The sequence below is a fragment of the Neolamprologus brichardi genome, chromosome 15 (genome assembly GCF_056152115.1).
Source record: "Neolamprologus brichardi isolate AB-2024 chromosome 15, ASM5615211v1, whole genome shotgun sequence".
Classification (NCBI taxonomy): Eukaryota; Metazoa; Chordata; class Actinopteri; order Cichliformes; family Cichlidae; genus Neolamprologus; species Neolamprologus brichardi.
The window spans coordinates 4,966,791-4,984,525 of record NC_142118.1 but is presented as its reverse complement, the minus strand read 5'-3'; the positions used below and the strand labels follow the sequence as shown (position 1 = coordinate 4,984,525).

At 44.8% G+C, this 17,735-nt stretch overlaps 1 protein-coding gene across 1 annotated transcript; it reads left to right on the top strand.

Annotated features, from left to right (window-relative positions):
- Window positions 1–8,815: 8,815 nt before the first annotated feature.
- Window positions 8,816–17,439, top strand: naa30 (N-alpha-acetyltransferase 30, NatC catalytic subunit). The gene is made up of 4 exons (XM_006793033.3): window positions 8,816–9,850; window positions 10,550–10,673; window positions 10,883–10,938; window positions 13,785–17,439. The coding sequence occupies exons 1-4, from the start codon at window positions 9,020–9,022 to the stop codon at window positions 13,920–13,922; spliced, it is 1,149 nt and encodes a 382-aa protein (XP_006793096.1). The 5' UTR covers window positions 8,816–9,019; the 3' UTR covers window positions 13,923–17,439.
- Window positions 17,440–17,735: the final 296 nt, after the last annotated feature.

Here is a 17,735-nt window from a genome sequence, read left to right as displayed (position 1 = left end):
TGCTGCTCACGTTTATTAGCGCAGGACTCCGCAGCTCAGGGATTGTTGGTGGTTGTAATCGTCGTTGCGGTTTATCCATGTTTGTGTTTGGCTTTTACGTATATACACCGTGACACTAAGACCCCGTTCTTGCTCGGGAAATCTTTAAGAACAATACCCCTACCTACACCCAGACATTTATCCTAAGCCCCACTTATTCCAGCTTTTTAACAATAAAAACTGATATTAACTGTCCAAGTCAGCATGAACTGATCTAAAGCTACCAGAGTGCTTTTTTTTTCTTCTTTCTTTTACTAGCTAATCCAATTCTCACCACATAGGCACTTTTTTTTTTATGAGAATTTGAACATTTGAGGTGCATTGTTGTCCCTCCCCGCTTTCAGGCCTGTCCTGGAGGAGGCAGATTGGAAGTGAGAGGTGTGGCGGCCCAGGCTCTCCTCCATTGTGAGCTGGTGCCTGGGAGACAAGCAGCACTGCCAGACCAGACACTGATTGGGTTTGACACTGCATCCAGGAGGCAAGAAGAGGCTTTTCTTTTGCTCTTTTTCCCTATAAGTAAAAAAAAAAGAAACCCCTTTTTGTAAGAAATGCCCCTCCTCTCCTCTCTCCTCTTACTCCCCCTGGTTCTGTTGTGCTGCTTGCCCTCCTCCTCAGCCTTTTTCTCTTTTCATTTCTATGACTCCCTCATTTCTTTCTTTTTCTTTTCTGTTTTTTTATTCTCAGATTAAAACCCATGGACTTCTGTTTCTTTTGTCTTTCTCTTTTATGTTCCTCTCACTTGGTCGTTGACCAGTAAATTGGATACTCTGCATCACAACATCACAGAATTACTTTTGTCCTTCATCCCCAAAGCAGACGAAACAGTAATTGTAAGTGCAAACAAGGAGGGCACCGTGCCACAAACTGAGCCCAGTAGTACGTCCTTGGGTGGACTCTTTGACATCTAAGCTTTCCTAATCGCCATGCCTCAGGCTATGATCGCACTGTGCTCAACACTGGGCTTTTACACAGGATTTATCCTTTGACTTATTTAGCTCAGGATACTTTTTTTATTCGCAGAGGACCCAAATGATATATTGCACCTGGGTTTTATGTCCAGCGATTTAATTTGGAATCAATAACTTTGACATTTTGGAAGCCAGCTTAGCTCAGGAAAAAGACTGGAAACATGTGTATCAATCTGACGGATGATCTGATATCGTCGTGTTGGTGTTGTCCCCAGATCATCGTGAAAATGTTGTTCCAGGTCCAACATTGCAAGTGACCAATCACATTGTTGTGACGTTATTCTTTTGCACGCCAACCCATTCGTGCATTTATGAAATTCCAATGTTGCAAGGACAATATCAGTTCCGCTTACCGTTTATTAAAGGGTTAGGGTCAGGGTTAGGGTCCGTTGATCGGCGGACAGAGGCGGTTTCCCGCAGCTTAAGTACAGTTTTTTGTTTTACGGCGGTTTTTCCCGAAGTCGCAAAAGTATGACGTCACAACATTCTGATTGGTCACTTGCAATGTTGATCCTGGAACAACATTTAGTATGATGATCTGGGAACAACACCAACACGACGATATCAGATCGTGCCAATCTGACAGCATGTGTAGACATTTTGGGATTTGTTACCATTAAGTTGCTGAACATTGTACTGTTAATTTAAAGTTAAGCCATTGATATAAGACACAGCTGATCATCACTTTATACTGTATTTGTTCCATCTGTAGAAAAACTGAAGCATAGAAATGACCTGTTGAGGTACTAACAGTGCAGAAAAAACTTTTCGACTGAAGTTTTTGTGCAGATTTAAGAAATAAGATGGAAGTACCAGTAAAAGACATTCATGACGCACTTCAATCGCTACTCTGACGTCATATGAACGACAGCATGATGTTCATTTTGTATATTACGATCTCCGTGAGTCTCCAGAAGGGCAACGATAATAAACTTTCACTGTGATCAAGAAGGGGCTAATATATGAGCCAGATTAGATCCATCCCATGATGGAGATGTCTGGTTTCAAAAAGCGGCAATCAGGATGGGGCAAAAAAAACCACGTGACCTGGCTATGCCCACTGTTTATATACACTCTGTGGATTTAATACATTACTGACTGAGCTTTATAAGTGTGTTAATATGAATGTTACGTTCATCTGGAGCCTGGCCTACCTATGATTCCAGTCTGTGTCCCGAGCTAAGCATGAAAGTGAGCAAAAAAAGTAATATAAACAACAGATAGTGAATAGTTCCAGCTCCGAGGATTATGGGTAACGTAACTAAAATATTGCCACATAAATGCCAAGAGCATTAAAATAGGAAACTGTGAGAAGGTGGGCTTTTCTTAGAATTGATTAATCTTCCACGCAGATCACCAAAAGAGAGCGCGCTATCTCGATCCGCTTAATAGAGCCACTAATGACGGGCTCCATTAGTTTAATATATGCTTTTATCACTGTGTCCTTAGATGACTGTAGCATTTCATTAGACATGTCTGCCTCATATCTCACTTTGCACCCAGAGGAAATTGTGAAGGGATTAATTTTATGACGGACCCCCTGCCTCTTCCTCCCTCCCTTCCTCCTTCCCTTCACTCCATCACTTCTTCCCTCCCACCCTCCTCTCCTTTCCTTAGCTCCCAGCCACAGCCAGGGGACCCAGGAGGAATAGTGTCTTTGTCGCCCTGCCGTTTTCCAGAGTTGAGGAACAAGAGGAGTTTAATCCTTATTGTCCAGGAGACTGCAGAGGGTGAAGGGGGGGGGTCCTCCGGCTGTAAAATGATCCAACCGGCCTCAGCTAATCCCCTCCTAACCCCCACTCCCGGGCCTGACCCCCCTCCTGGCCTTAATTCACCCCCCTATATCTACCAGGGTATCACACTATAAATGCACAGATCCATGCATATAAAACTGGGATTGATTCGCTTGAAGGAAATCAAACAAACATCAAGTAAATGAGGACAGAATTTATTTTTTAAACCAGCGTTGGGATCTTCCCGACCAATGGAGGTGACGTTCACGGGGACACGGCTCCCCCCCACATTTTTGCACATTAATATAAGCGAATTGCAGATTTGTTTGAAATGGCAAGAAGCCCTGTTTCGTGATTAGAAGTTTACAACGTGACAAATGTGAATATGCACACGCTGCCAGTGACAGAAAACAAACAAACATCCTGTCATCATTAGCGTGATGAGGAGTGATGCGAGTCGATGCGTCTCACGGCGTGATATATGTGTGCGTGTGGGACGTGTAGGCTGGCGAGAAAGAAAACACTTTTATTGTTCCTCTTATTAACTGAAGGATTATTGGAGATCAGACGGGACGGGGCTGGACATCTAGTTGACGTTAAGTCTTTCTCTAACAAGACGGGTGCTCTCCACTCCGCGCAAATCTTCTCCTTTCATTTTTCCTACCTTGCGCAGACACCTCCCTCCTTCCCTCCCTCCCTCCTTCTTCTCCATCTCTCTCCTGTCCCGTCTTTATTTCTCTTCTGTTTCTCTCTCTCCCCTCCTTTCTTCCCTTTTCTGCACTCCTCCCTGAGTGACAGCTCAATACCCAGCTCTCCCAGGCTTATCTAGCCTCAGCAGATGGTTGACTTGGATCACTGTTCATACGCCACGATCTGGGCTGGTGATAAAGACTGTTACAGAGGGAATATATGCTATCTCTGTCAGGCTCGCTCTTTCTTCCTTTTACTTCTCCTCTTGATCTGCGCTGTCATTCTCCCCCTCTCCGTCCAATTCTTTTTAGCTCGTTCGCTCTGCGCTCCTTCCATTTCTACCTGGACCCTTCCCACTCGTCTCCTTGTCGTGTCCTCCACCTTTCTCAGCTGTCCTCTTTGTCCCGCTCCCCCTTCAATCTACCCCTCTGTGACTCCTCATCTCTCTCCCATCCCTCAATCTCTGTGCATTGAATCTGGTGCTGCGTGATTGTCTCTGCTTCCCTGCTGGGCTGGCGCCTGTCTAAAGGGCCCCAGGACCCTCACACACTGAGGGGCTCCAGCCATGCCAGAGATCCCTCTCCTCTCGTTTCTCCTCTCTCCTCTCCCTCTCCTTCCCTTTCAAAAAAGTCGAATGGTGTCTTTCTTTTACTTTTGCGGTGTATGAGCTGCATACAGCATGTGTGAGTTTCAAACAACGTGCCAAAAAGAACAGTTAGTAAACAGGTGAGATGAAAGCGCAGCAGTCTATACTCACATCCACACTGCTTTCTGTCTTTATGCGTTTAATTTATGTGATCACTTCACTCGGACCACTGATGTACACTTCAAAGGCTGCTGCTGCCCATTTTATGTATGCTTCACTTGCTTGGTTTGGTCATTTGATGTCCTCCTCACATATTTTCTTCTAATTCCACACAAGCCAAAGTAGCAGGGTATAGCTGGCACTGCTGGGGAAAAAAGGGTTGGGGGTGGGGGGCGCATGGTGGCGGGCAGTGATATGAATGAGAACATACAACAGACTGGCGAGGACATCATTTGCACGCGCCATACATTGGACCAACTCTGATGAATGCCGGCGTGGCACAGGCGTAGAAATGATGCTGAAATTCATATAAACAAGAACGGTGATGCTGCCGTGGTTACATATGGAGCCCACCGTCCCGTGTGAGGTGGAAAACCTCCCCTCCTTGCGATTTACTAGTGGCTCGCCTGCTCTCCAATACTCCAGACAATTCAAGGCCATCTTAATCTGAACGGTGGAATCTGGCAACCACTCCTGAGCACCTGCATCCGTCCAGCCTGACCCGCTTTTGTTCTGGTCCGACCCCCTAACTTTAGCCCCTAATTAACCCAACAGAAACTAATTAAATACAGCTCTAGTGGACCAGACGCCAGACAAAAAGAGAAGAAAAAAAAATCGAAGAAGGAGAAGAAGGAGAAGGAGGACACAGGGAAGTGAGCAGAGTGAGGAGAGCAAGCCAATGTGACAGGCAGGAGCATGAGAGAGGAGGGGAGGAGGGGGTCCAAAGTTTGGCCTCAAGCCCCTGAGAGCGGTTCAGACAGACAGGAAGACAGGCGGAGAGATTTGAAAGAGGAGGGAATTCGGGTTTCAGTGTCAACCCTGAGTTGTCTTTACCGTGTTCTCGCTCTACGCTGATCTCCATACTGACCTTACGCTTCTTTTACATGCTGTCATTTTTCTCTCCAGATATTTTGGGTTCTTCCTCATAGATTAGCACGTCTGCCAACTGCTGTAATCGCAAGCGCACCAGTCACATGACGCAACTGACACCCTGGAGATATTTGGAATAGGGGAGAGCCACGGAAAGACAAGAGCAGCGTGCAATGAAAGCAAGGCAAGGAGGGAAGAAAGGTGGCGGTGGCTGCGGCGGCTGTGGTGGTGGTGCGGGGAGAAGGTGTGGGACAGGCTTGTGAGAAAGAAGATAGGCCTATAAAAATATGGGTTCAAACCAGCCAAATGTCTCTGGCAGAGACGCTGCTGCTCCTCGTCCCAGCCTCGGCTCGCATAAGTGATAGAGAAAGTAATTAAGAGAAGCCTGTTCAAGTAGATAGGCCTGCAAAGGAGATTTGAAGAGGGGAACTGATTGTGCATGTCTGATTCCAGCTCTTCAGAGAGTTCTCAGCCCCAAGGCTTAGCTTTAAAAGAGACGTCTCTCTCTCTCGCCCTCCTATCTCGGCCTCTTTCTCTGTAATGTATATTTATACATAAAATATGACTCCCTTTCAAAACTCACGTATGTTCATGGTAGCTGTGTAGGACAGACGACGACTGAAAGATCAATCTGTGTTCGCATGAAAGAGCAAAGTCAGGCTCTCTAGCATCTAGCGCTCCCACTTAGACCTTTTGTGTCATGGTCTGGTTGTGGCAGGACGACTGGACTCAACTGTGTCTTTGTGAGAAAGCGATCCACTTCAGAGTACCCGGAGCTACAGCTGGAGGGCGCTACAGAGCGATACTGCCAGACGATTTTCAAATCCTTGCCTCGTTTTGGTAAAACTGTCCACAGTTTGAGCAAATATTAGTAGGGCACGTCTTTGTGAACAAAATAAAGAACTTTCATGTGCAGCGTAGTTTAAATTGTGTTCTGCGGCCACAGGTGCGAGCCAATAATTTTGATTTTGGAAAACATATTTATGGAAGTTGAGAGGAACAAGAGTAAGGATATATGGATGCAGAGGAAAGACACCTATATGTGTCTTGTGGAAACTATTTAGTCATCAACACAGAAGCTGAATTTTGATGCGTGATTTAAAGGATTTTTGGAAAGGTACAGCAGGTCACAGTGTTTTTGCTGCAGATTTGAATTCATTTGAAATTCCCTCCACTTAAGAGGAGCATAAATGTTGCAAGAAATCTGCCAGAAAAACTGAGAAAAAGCCGGAATATCTGTCAAGGTAAGGAAGAGACGTAGAGCAAGAAGAAACATCCAAAATGTTGACCATCGATTACAGAAAAAGGAGGACTTTAAGGAGAAGAAAGCAAACTTTCGTCCTGGCAGGCAAGACAAATATGATGCTGAAGATGGAGCTGCCAGGCAGGAGGAAAAGAGGAAGACCACAGAGGAGGCTCATGGATGTAGTGAAGGAGGACATCCAGAGGGTTGGTGTTACAGAGGAGTGTGGTAGGGATACGGTGAGTTGGAGGAAGATGATCTGCTGTGGCGACCGCTAAAGAGAAGCAGCCAAAGGATGAAGATGTAACACAAACACTGATGGTTGATTTCACCCATTTTGTCTGTTTTGAGATGCTGGAAGTTTTTTTTAAAAGACACATCTTATCTCATTTATCTTGTTAAAGAACACCTTGTGGAAAGGATAAGCTTTATGTCTTTGACAAGAGCTAAGCATTACAGTTTTTACAGCTCTTAGAGTGAACTCACCCAAAACCTTTGATTCAAATAAATAAGTCATCGCCACCAAAAACAACATTACAGATAAGGGGAATCAAAATATATAAATATTTGGTCAGAATCTGTGTGGATACTAGAAATGCATAATTTATCTTCTCATTTCCTGAAGTTCTTGTCCTATGAATTCCTGCTGACACTGAATAATTAGAGCACTGTACTGCTATTTTAAAAATATCAGCGTTAATACTCTGTAATGTCATGCTGATTTCAGGCTTACCTAAATTTGTGTGTTTTGTGAGGGGAAAAGCACGTGGTGACACAAAGATGCACAGTTAACAGGGCATGAGGAGCATCAATACTCAGAAACAGGTACTGTGGTAATAAAACATGGCCTATTGTGTGCAACAGAAAACTACAGTAACAACATTTTTCTGAATCACTTGACTTCCTGTCGCTACATTTGAGTTTCAGTGACCTCACACTTTGTGTTCACCCTCACAGTGTAACAGGGGAAGGACCCCTGTGCAGTCTTCTGCGTTGTTGTCTTCTCCTTCCTATGCTGACACACGATCTCTCTCCTCTCGCTCTCCACAGGCAGGCTGCTGCCTCCTGTAAACTTTTTGTTTTTGGTTGTTATTTTCTGGGGGGTTTCTTGGCAAATGATATCACAAACTCTGTTCCAATACTCAAACTCATGACTTAGACTTGTGCACCTGGCAAATTTTATCTGGAGATTATTCCTCTAATGTGACCTGTGCTAGACTATTTTGATTACAAAGACAAACGTATGTATCGGGGTGGCTGCAGCTCAGGCGGTAGAGCAGGTCATCTACTGATCGGAAGGTTGGTGGTTCGATTCCCTTAGTCTGCATGCCAAATATCCTTGGGCAAGATATTAACCCCAAATTGCTCTCCGATGCATCCATCGGAGTATGAATGTGTGTGAATGCTACTTAGAAAGCACTTAGAACAATGTGCTTGTGTGAATGGGTGAATGCACAAGTTGTGTAAAGCGCTTTGAGTGCTCAGAAGAGTAGAAAAGCGCTATATAAGAACCAGTCCATTTACAATATATAGGTTTTGTGGTTGAGCAGGTGATCCGTATGCCAAAGGCTGCTACTGAGGCTTGCCCCGGACCATTTCCTGCATGTCATTCCCTCCACTCTTTCCATGCTTCTCTGTCAGCTCTCTGTACTTTTGTGTCTAATAAAGGTTAAGGAAAAATGAAACCTTCAAAGGAAATAAATGTAATAAAAGTGAAAGAAGAATATGAATATGTTCCTAAGGAACATAAGGGAATGGTTAAATGTAAATATAAACAGAAAACAAATGTAATTATTATGTATTATTATCATGTTATGTGTAATATGAACTGCTGCAGAGTTGTGGTTTTCCTGCTTCACAGCATCCTGGGAATGATGAATTAACAGCAGCCTACAGTATGCTTCTGGAAAGGACAGTAGGCCATGATTGGATACTGCTGGACATACGCGCACAAACTTGCACCATCTTTGCAGGATGAAGCGACAAACTGGTCGAATGGCGACATCTTGTGGAGAAAATGCAGTATTGCTGTTGTTGCGCTTACAAAACTATTCCATATGCTAAAGCTTCGGTTTGGCGCCCTCTGCTGGTAAGGAAGGATATGTTCTTGGGTTTAACAGGGCAGCAAAAGGACTTCTTCAGTCACCTTTGACTTCGCCAGTGTTGAAGAGGTCTGCATTACCACAATGTTGTGAGTACAGTGTGGCAATGCAGGTTACGACACAAACACATGTATTATTTAAAGCAGACAGAACATAAAGGCGAACAGAAGGAGGTAAATATCAATATTGACTGGTTAGATAAATTTGACAAACAATATAAAAAGTTTCGCAAGGTGCAAGTGCAAGGATGACCAAAAAGAGGCTCGGGGGGGCAGGGGGCAATGGAAGTGGGGAAAACCGTACAACAGTCATGCTTTACACTACTGTCGTAAAACGTGTATGAATGCCGTTGCAATGGCGTTTGCTGCGACGGCACTTTGCGGCAGCAGGGAAATCGAGGAGAAAGCAGCGACAACCATCGCCAGCGGAAACGTTATCGCCCCAGAAAACCCTGGATTTATGCAATATTCGATGAACTAGCTCGTACATTGGTTTTATATGCCTTCGCCTTGTGGATGAAATTGTGTTCAACGTTTCCCAAGTGTCAATCACCACCTTAATGCAGTGGGATGGCCACAGTGCCGCCTGGGCCTAGTAGCGCACTGCCTGCATCCCCGGCTGAAATTCCTCTTTTCCCCGCGGCTGGGAGCGCGGAACCGGCGGTGGAAGACGGAGAGCCGGCGTGCCACGGGGAGCAGTGTGTGCCTGCCGGTACAGGGACGAAGTCGCAGTCGGTAAACGAAGTCAAAAGGTCGGTCAAGAAGAAGCAGAAAAACATGCTAGCGCGAGCTAGCCCGGCGGCGCTTCACCTTAAAATGCAAGCCCGAGAGCAGCAGCAGTTGAACGGCTTGGCAAGCCCCTCAGAGGACCCTGACAGCCACCAGCACGTAGGAAACCGGCCTGACAATCCCAGATCGTCCGTAGACAACTGTGACAACAGCATTGGCAGCAACGAGGAGGCTCCTGCCGCTAGGAACAATAGTGAGCACTGCCAACACGAAGGCCACAGCCCCTGTTCCAAAAACGGCAGTCACTCTCCTCATGGTAACAATAGCGTGAACGGGATGCCGGGTTTCACTACAGCTGAGGCGGCCTGCGAAGCGGGGAAAGAGTTGGACCACACGCCGCCCTCTAGACCTTCGAGTGACGAGCAGCCGGACGCTGCTGGGCCCGGCGGCGAGGAGAGCCAGGCTGACCTGCAGCAGCCGCCGGCCGAGGAGCTCGCCCGGCTCGACTTGAGCGATTCCCCCGGGGATAACCACGGCATCCGCTATGTCCGCTACGAGTCTGAACTTCAGATGCCGTGGATCATGAGACTGATCACCAAGGACTTATCTGAGCCTTATTCAATTTACACGTACAGGTACTTCATCCACAACTGGCCGCAGCTCTGCTTTCTGGTAAGTAGTAGATTGAACGCACCGCTCACAGTTATGAAGTCTGACTGGTTACTCTGAGTTGCAGGAGCATTATAGGAGTTGGGTGTGACAGCTTTGTTTTTCACCACATGTCCCTGTACATCCAAGGCTGTCAGAGCTGACGTGTACTGAAGCTAAAGCACACACATGTCAATAACATTTCAGCTCATAAGCTTTGTTTCTATTTTACTGCTGGCAGGCAGTAAACGACCTGTCTTCTGCTGTTACAGATCCAACATTGATTCAGTTTTTTAGGTTATTAATGAATCAAGTAATGTGCCAGCCCACTCATATATGTACAGATTTGTAACGTAAAGCAATTATAAAATCCTAATGTCAGTATTAGCAGAGAGTAATGTGCCTCAAGTTTTCCTCTGCATGTGCTGTGTCATGGTAGCATTTTCTGCTTTGAAAACACTGGCCTGCCTTCTTTAAATTCTGTGGCCATCAAGGTCCAAAACATCCCATTTCCAGTTTTGGCTGGATCACCACATGTGACAGAAGAGGAAGTGCTATTAAAAAAAAAAAAAAAAAGGTCAGAGGTCAGCACGTGGAGCCAGCTGAACTGGCAGGATGACAGGAACTTCAGAGGAATGGTTGCTAGGCTGTCAGCGGCCACCCCAGTGGACCCTCGTAACCACTGAGCGTGTATTTTTTGCTGTGTGTGTGCATTTCTCGCAGGCCATGGTGGAGCAGGAGTGTGTCGGAGCCATTGTATGTAAGCTTGACATGCATAAGAAGATGTTTCGTCGAGGCTACATTGCCATGCTGGCCGTGGATTCGAAACACAGAAGGAAAAGCATCGGTGAGATCTCGGCGCTCCTCTTCAGAATATTCAGTCTCTCCCTTCACCGTCTTCTCTGCTGTCCCGGGCAACCAAATCTGTTTATGCAAATGCACCATTTAGATAGACTCTGCACTCAGAGTGATGAGTAACATTATACTTTAATATATTGGAGATGGAGGCCATACATGGGTTTAGCTTCTTACTTGGAGTCCACTCTTTTGTTTCAGGTACTAATCTGGTGAAAAAGGCCATCTATGCCATGGTGGAGGGCGACTGCGACGAGGTAAGCGAGCTAGACCCAGTGGCGCTGTTTATGAACCAAACTTTAACACGTTTGCACACATTACATAAGAGCCGTTATTCAAGCCAGAGTGCCAGCATATTCAGTCGTACTGTGAAAATATGCATCCTACATAAAATCAATAGTATAAGCACATGTTACACTGTTGGCATTCCATTCTAAGTTGTAGGTTTTCTGAAAGGAACACAAAAAGAAAGAGAGAACATTTATAGCTGTTTAAAGTCGTTTTTATTTCAAGGTCCAGTTTTCCTGGGCTGTCCTTCACTTATCTAAACTAGCTGGTAACCTTGATCTTCTACTATAAACTATTTCATATGCTCTGCCTCTCCCTGAAAAGCCAAACATGCACGCTGCTTCCTTTGCAGACTTTGAATTCCTTAGAAGATGAAACATGTGATACAGCGTTACGATTTCTTCAGTCTCTTTGCTGGTTGAGACCAAAGAGCTGACACTCTGATACAACCCAGCAATGTCCAGTGCTTTGAATGTGTACACACAAACGGTACATGTTTTTATAGGATATGTTTTTACTTATTTAAAAAAAGATCAAGTAACTGCAAGCAAATGTGTGGGTGGGTCTTCAGTGTCCTGTGCTCGTGCTTTCTATCCAAATATCTTCTCTTATAAAAGCAGTGATTTGCAATAGCAACTTAAATATTGCACCTACAGCTTGTTAGCTACCAAGATATAACACACAAGTAAGGTAGGTTTAGAGTTTGAGTATTTATTGGTCACAGTTGCAGTTGAAGGTTTCTAAGGTGAGGAAACGCTGTCACTATATACTGTACAAGTGCATATTGATTAGGGATGGGTATCGTTTAGGTTTTATCCGATACCGGTGCCAAACCGGTACTTTTGAAACGGTGCCGGTGCTTAAACGGTGCTCAAACCGGTGCTTAAAGAATGGAGAACACAAAATTGGTCCAAAAACCTCTCATGTTCAGCTGTTTTTTTGTAAAAAGATAACAATGTTAGCCTTTTCTGCAGCTATAGGGCATATATGGCATCACTCTTGGCTGGAAGCAGTGCTTAAACAATGGAAAAAACACAAACTTTGTCCAAAAACCTCTCATGTTTAGCTGTTTCCCAGGTTGTCTTTGGTCATTTTAGCGTTTTTGGCCTGGGTGAAGGGAGTATCTGCCATCAAACAAGAAGACAGCTGCATGTAGCTACGACGGTGTTTGCTAGTTCACCTTACATGCATTAATGTAATAACGTGGTTAGCCTACTCAACGTAAATTACACACGAACAACATTAAGCTACTCACGCAGAGAAGAACGGCTGCTGCTGCATCATCATCCGTCATCATTTCGGATACACTGGCAGGGCTAGGGGCCAGGACTCTCCTCTTCGGGTTTTTGGGGGATGTTGCTAACTCCGGGTCCGATAACAGGCACCACACCCGCAGTAGATGTGTTCGATGTGAAGTCTCGCAGCAAGCTATCAAATACGGCGCATTTTTCGGCTTTTAAAAAAAACGCTATGCGTCGCCAGGTGTTTCATCAGATTTGAGGTGTTACCTCCTTTGACAGTATCACAGTATCAGCTTAAAGCACTTGTTGCAGGCTGCTGAGTTTGCATATTTTGCTGTGAAGTACAGCCAGACTTTTGACCGCTTCGCTTTGGGCATTTTTAATCTGTAGCTCTGCTCTAAAAGAACGGACGTACCTGGACCCGCCTACTATCCTCGGAAACGTAAAATGATTGGCTAGAATCTAAAGTGTATCACAGCTCAGGAAAAAAAAGCACCGAAATAAAGCACCGAAATGTGCGCTGCTTTTCGGTCTGGTTACTACCGTTTATGTCAGAACCGGTGCCATCATGGCACCGGATACCAGTACCCATCCCTAATACTGATGTCTAAAGTGTTTGCTGTCCCCTGAAAATATTTCAACTGTTAATTTCATTTCATTTATATAACATTAAATCACAGCAAGAGTCACCTCAGAGACCCCGCGATAATACAGAAAATACTCCAACAGCCTCTTATGAGCAAGCATTGGTGACAGTGAGAAAGAAAAACTCCCCTTTAACAGGAAGAAACCCTAACTATATATGCTTTATCAAGAAGGAAATGTTAAACTTAAAAGTAGAGACTGTCTCCTGAATCCAAATTGGGAGTTGGTTTCACAGAAGAGGGGCTGAGAGCTGAAGGCTCTGCCTCCCATTCTACTTTTAAATATCCTAGGAGCCACAAGTAAGCCTGGGGTCTGAGAGCGAAGTGAAGTGCTCTGTTGAGAGTCTTTAAGATAAGATGAGGCCTGATTTTTTTTTTTTTAAGACCTTGTGTGTGAGGAGATGGATTTGAAATTTAATTCTGGATTTGACAGGGGCCCAATAAAGAGAATTCAATATGGGAGAAATATGCTCTTTGCAATGTTTATAAGAGTCTTATCCTGTGGATTTGCTGGACCTCCACTGTCTTGGACTGGGCTGTTGCTCAAATTAGTAGCAGATGTACCAGCTTTTCATCTGTTCTGGTTAGAGGGGCTAATATTGAGGACCACCACAGCGGTGACTGATCAGCCCTCCTGTCTAGAAAAGGCCTGGAGCTAGCAGGTTAGGAGCAAGGGAGTGAGGTTTGTTTAACAGCAAATCAGTCTCGAATGGCTGAAAAATGGGGCCAAGTAAAGGCAGTGTATGGTGAAAAAGAGAGGAAATTTTATGTTGATCCCATGATGGCAAACGAGTTCATTTTCAGTATCGTTAACTTTTTTTTATTCTTCAGGTAAAGAGTTCAAGTCCAAACAATCACGAACGACCAAATAACAAATACAGGCTCCAAAATTCAGTCAGCTCACTCACGCACTCATTTGTGTGTTCCCAGGTTGTATTGGAGACTGAGATCACCAACAAATCAGCCCTGAAGCTCTACGAAAACTTGGGTTTTGTCAGAGACAAGCGGCTCTTCAGATACTACCTGAACGGAGTGGACGCGCTGCGGCTCAAACTGTGGCTCCGCTAGCAGAAAACAGAAGGGACGGGAGGAGGACGGGACAGCAGGTGCTGTTCACCTCGAACACTTATCAGCTTGACGGCCTCAGCTCTGCCCTGGTCATTTCACTCTTATAGTCACACATACAGACACCTACACACACTTACACATATACCTGTGTCCAAGGAGTATGCACATAAGTATGCATAAAACAAGCAGACACACCCTCCTTTTATCCTTGACCTCTGAACAAGCGTTTAGGCAGAAACGGACTGAAATCCCACCAGGTGTTACACGACGGGGGGGTCTCCCGCTGCCTTCTGTGACGAGGGCGGGGCGAGCGAGGGCGACCTCATCGAATGGGGGACATTGCGACCTTGGAAGCTCGGGGGCGCCTGTTCGACCAGGTGCGAGGCAGCTCAAGCGAGGATGTGCATCCAGACTCCACCCCCGACCCCCTACGAAAAAATAACAAGACAAAAAGGACAAGGCACCACACCAAAATCCTGCAGAACCTGGGACAAAGCAGACTTTTAAAAAACACAAGGAAAAAACTTTAAAAAAAAAATCATCACCACATGAAACAAGGAAGTGGAGCGGTAAACACAGACTGGGAAGATATTTGTGGAGTTCATTTTTGTTTTGTTTTCTCTTTTTTTAACCTTATATGTTGGGCAGGGGGACGGAAAAAGCTATAGTTTGTGTGTTTGTACCGCCTGGTGTTTTTCAGAAAGCAAGTGGCTTTTTTTTCTCTCATTTGGTTTCACTGTGAGCGAGTGAAGAACACGTTTGTATGACTGCGCGTGCTTGGTATGATTTTGTCTCCCCATCCTGTCCAGCAGGTGCAGCACCCCCTCCCCCTTTCTGCTGCTGCTGCTTCCATCACCTGCCTCAGCCCCCAGGACTAAAGCCTGTAAAGATACGCATGCTTTTTGTTTCGATGTGAGTGCGGGAATAAGAGCGTGTCGATTAACTCAGACTGAGGCCAATCCCCAACTCCCTCTCCAAGAAGCCCATCCTGTGTTTGTGTACGCATGTTGGTGCAGAGCAGCTGATTGAAACAAATCACTCCATTAGCACCTCAAACTTTGCGCAACTCGTGGACCTTTTTAAGCTTCATGTCGTCATTGTCAAACCTAGACAGGACATGGGTGAGGAGTTTTTTTTCTGTTTGCTTGTTTTTTTGCAGATCATAACTTATTTTTTTCCTCCCAAATGCACTGCCAGCTACTGGAAAATCCCCCCTCTCAAAACAAAAAGGAGAATACAGCATGTTTAAAAGAGACTCCTCACCGATGACGGTGTGGTACGACCTCTCCTCTCCTATTAATTTGCAATATTAGCCCGAATCTCCTCGTCGTGAGTGCCACTCAAACCTATCAGCGCCGACAGCCACGGCCACAGCGATCTGCCCGCTGAGTGGGCAAACCTCTGCAGCCGCTTCCGGTCCACCAAAGCGCGAGATCCGAGACAAAGTGTTACGTATGCTGGATTCCTGTATGAGTGTGCTGTGTGCGTGCAATTTAAATTTAAAAAAGGCGAAAAATTGAGAAGTATTCTTACCAGATCATATTTTATTCTTCTGTTCACTTTAACTTTGTTTCCATTTGTCTACTTGACACCTGTATAACCTCATGCCGCTCTCAAGCGACCGAGTCCGCAATGCACTTCCCGGGCGCGTTAACCCGACGCACCGCCAACCTCGCTATAACATTCTAAGATCTCCTTTCCTGCGAACGGATGCACCCGGGCAGTCCGACGACACACTAAAGCGGCAAAGAAAGCTCGCTTGAACAAAGGTCAGATGCACTTCTTTGGAGATTTGCTGCAGTGTGTATGCGTGAGTATGAATGTGTGTCTCCTGCTGTTTTTGACAATGGTGTGGATCATGTTCTGTTAGACCTTTACGTCTCTACTTTCAGAGTCCCCCACCTCACCCTGTCCCTGCCCCGTACAGGAAAATCGAGCCTCTAAAAGGTGCTGCCATTTTGTTTTGGCCTTATAAGGACAACAAGAACTCCTTGTTAGATACAGGAAGGAACAAAAAAAAAGTGGACCCTTATTTTTCAGGAGTAGGGTTAGTGCTTGGTGTTGTAGCGAAGGCAGAAAGACGGATTGCAGTGGTTGTTGATGGGCGAAAAAACCTCTTTTTTTCACAGGTTGCAAACGCAAGAAGAAATTATGCAATTGGGCATCTGTGTGCTTTTTCTCCACAATATTGAAAGTAGAAAGCACCACAGCGGGCTGCCATGTGGCACTATTTCAATTCTTTCTTTCTTTTTTAAAATCTGCTGCACCAGAACAGACACATGCTTTCAGCAAACATTCACAGGGAGTTTTAATGTATTAGGGTTTATTCCCCCTTTTCAACCACTGAGCTGAGCTGGTTACACCCCAGGAGCCGAGGACTGGAAGGGAGAGTAGATGTTTACAGAGTCGCCACCCACATAATGGTCTGTCTATGTAAGTTTGTGTCTGTATGCATTTGGAACAATGGACAAGTTTTGTTTTTTGTTTTTGCAGATTTGTATACGAGTGTTGTTCTTTTCGTTGAATATATTGAAAGCATGTTGGGGGTTTTTTTTGGTCATCTGTTGGGTTTGGGGCGAATTGTGTTGATTTATCAGATTTGATTTTTATTTTTAATTTCTGTGCTACTTTAACCCCATCCAGAGATGATGTGAAAGTACAAAAACAATCTATAGATCCCCGAACGCCAACTATTACCTTTGCTGCTCATCAGACACTGTTTAGATTTTTATCAAACTGCTTGTGGTTTATTCTGGAGGTCCCACCCATCTTCCTCTTTCAAACAGAGGTGTTTTCAGTTTTGAAGGAACTGGGTCTCTTTGCCTCAGTCATGCCAAACTGTCGCGGTTCCATTAGGGTTTATATGGGCATTACAGCCTGCCACAGTGGCTGTGTTCAGATCACGCTCACAGACCGAAGGGCTTCGTCATCAATAATCAGTTTGGAGCTGTGCCTTGTGGCGTTGCATCCATTACCCAGTTTTCTCTCAGAGACTCAGTTTTGCCCTGAAATGACATCAGAAACAGTTGTTTTTTCACCTCCCTTCATCCTGATCATCCACTGTGCCGTCATGACCTCGGGTGAATGAAATCCTAAATTTATAACCCTTAATTTCTCAGTTGACGTAAGTTCATTGATCAGATAATTATAATTAGCATTTGTTTTGGCAGTCGATGTGTGACACAAAACCACACAAGCGAGCAGCTGGTCCACAGAGGCTTTCTGCAGCCTTTCTACCATCTACGAAGTGTGAAAAGAGGAGAGCAAAAGATTTGTTTTTCTTTTCTTTGCATGTCTGTTTTTCTCTGTTCCTCTTCCTGTCCCCTCTTGATTTATTTTTTGATCTGGAAATGTCCAATAGCTTTTATTTAATGTGGAAAAAGAACACAGAAATAAATTATTAGATTTTTTTTTTCTTTTCTTTTTTTTAATGCTGTAAAACTGGGTTGTCTCGTCTGCTGTCTGAAGCGGCTGTATCTGTGTGTCAAAAAAAGAAGTCACAATCAGACATCAAAAAGAGCTGTTTATTTGATCACATCCACATCAAGAGGGGGGAAAAGAGTCTACCATTTTACATCACACATACCCTAAAACAGTATTATATTGTATGAACAGGCATTTGTTCATTAAGCATGTCAGATGATTCATGAAGTTACAGAAAATGTTTTTTTTTCCCAAACAAAAGACACTTTATTAACATTGGGATAACAAATGTGCATCAAATACCTAGAACTGCTTTGTGCCTCTTTTCTGTCTGGACTGCAGCAGAGAAGTTTCTTGAACTTATCTTTCAAAAACGAGATTTTAAACTTA

Bases quoted from the DNA above. Each gene is read 5' to 3' on its own strand.
- naa30 (XM_006793033.3), top strand. From the start codon at position 9,020: ATGGCCACAGTGCCGCCTGGGCCTAGTAGCGCACTGCCTGCATCCCCG. The intron at 9,851-10,549 runs GTAAGTAGTAGA...CATTTCTCGCAG, and splicing joins GGCCGCAGCTCTGCTTTCTG to GCCATGGTGGAGCAGGAGTG. The intron at 10,939-13,784 runs GTAAGCGAGCTA...GTGTGTTCCCAG, and splicing joins TGGAGGGCGACTGCGACGAG to GTTGTATTGGAGACTGAGAT.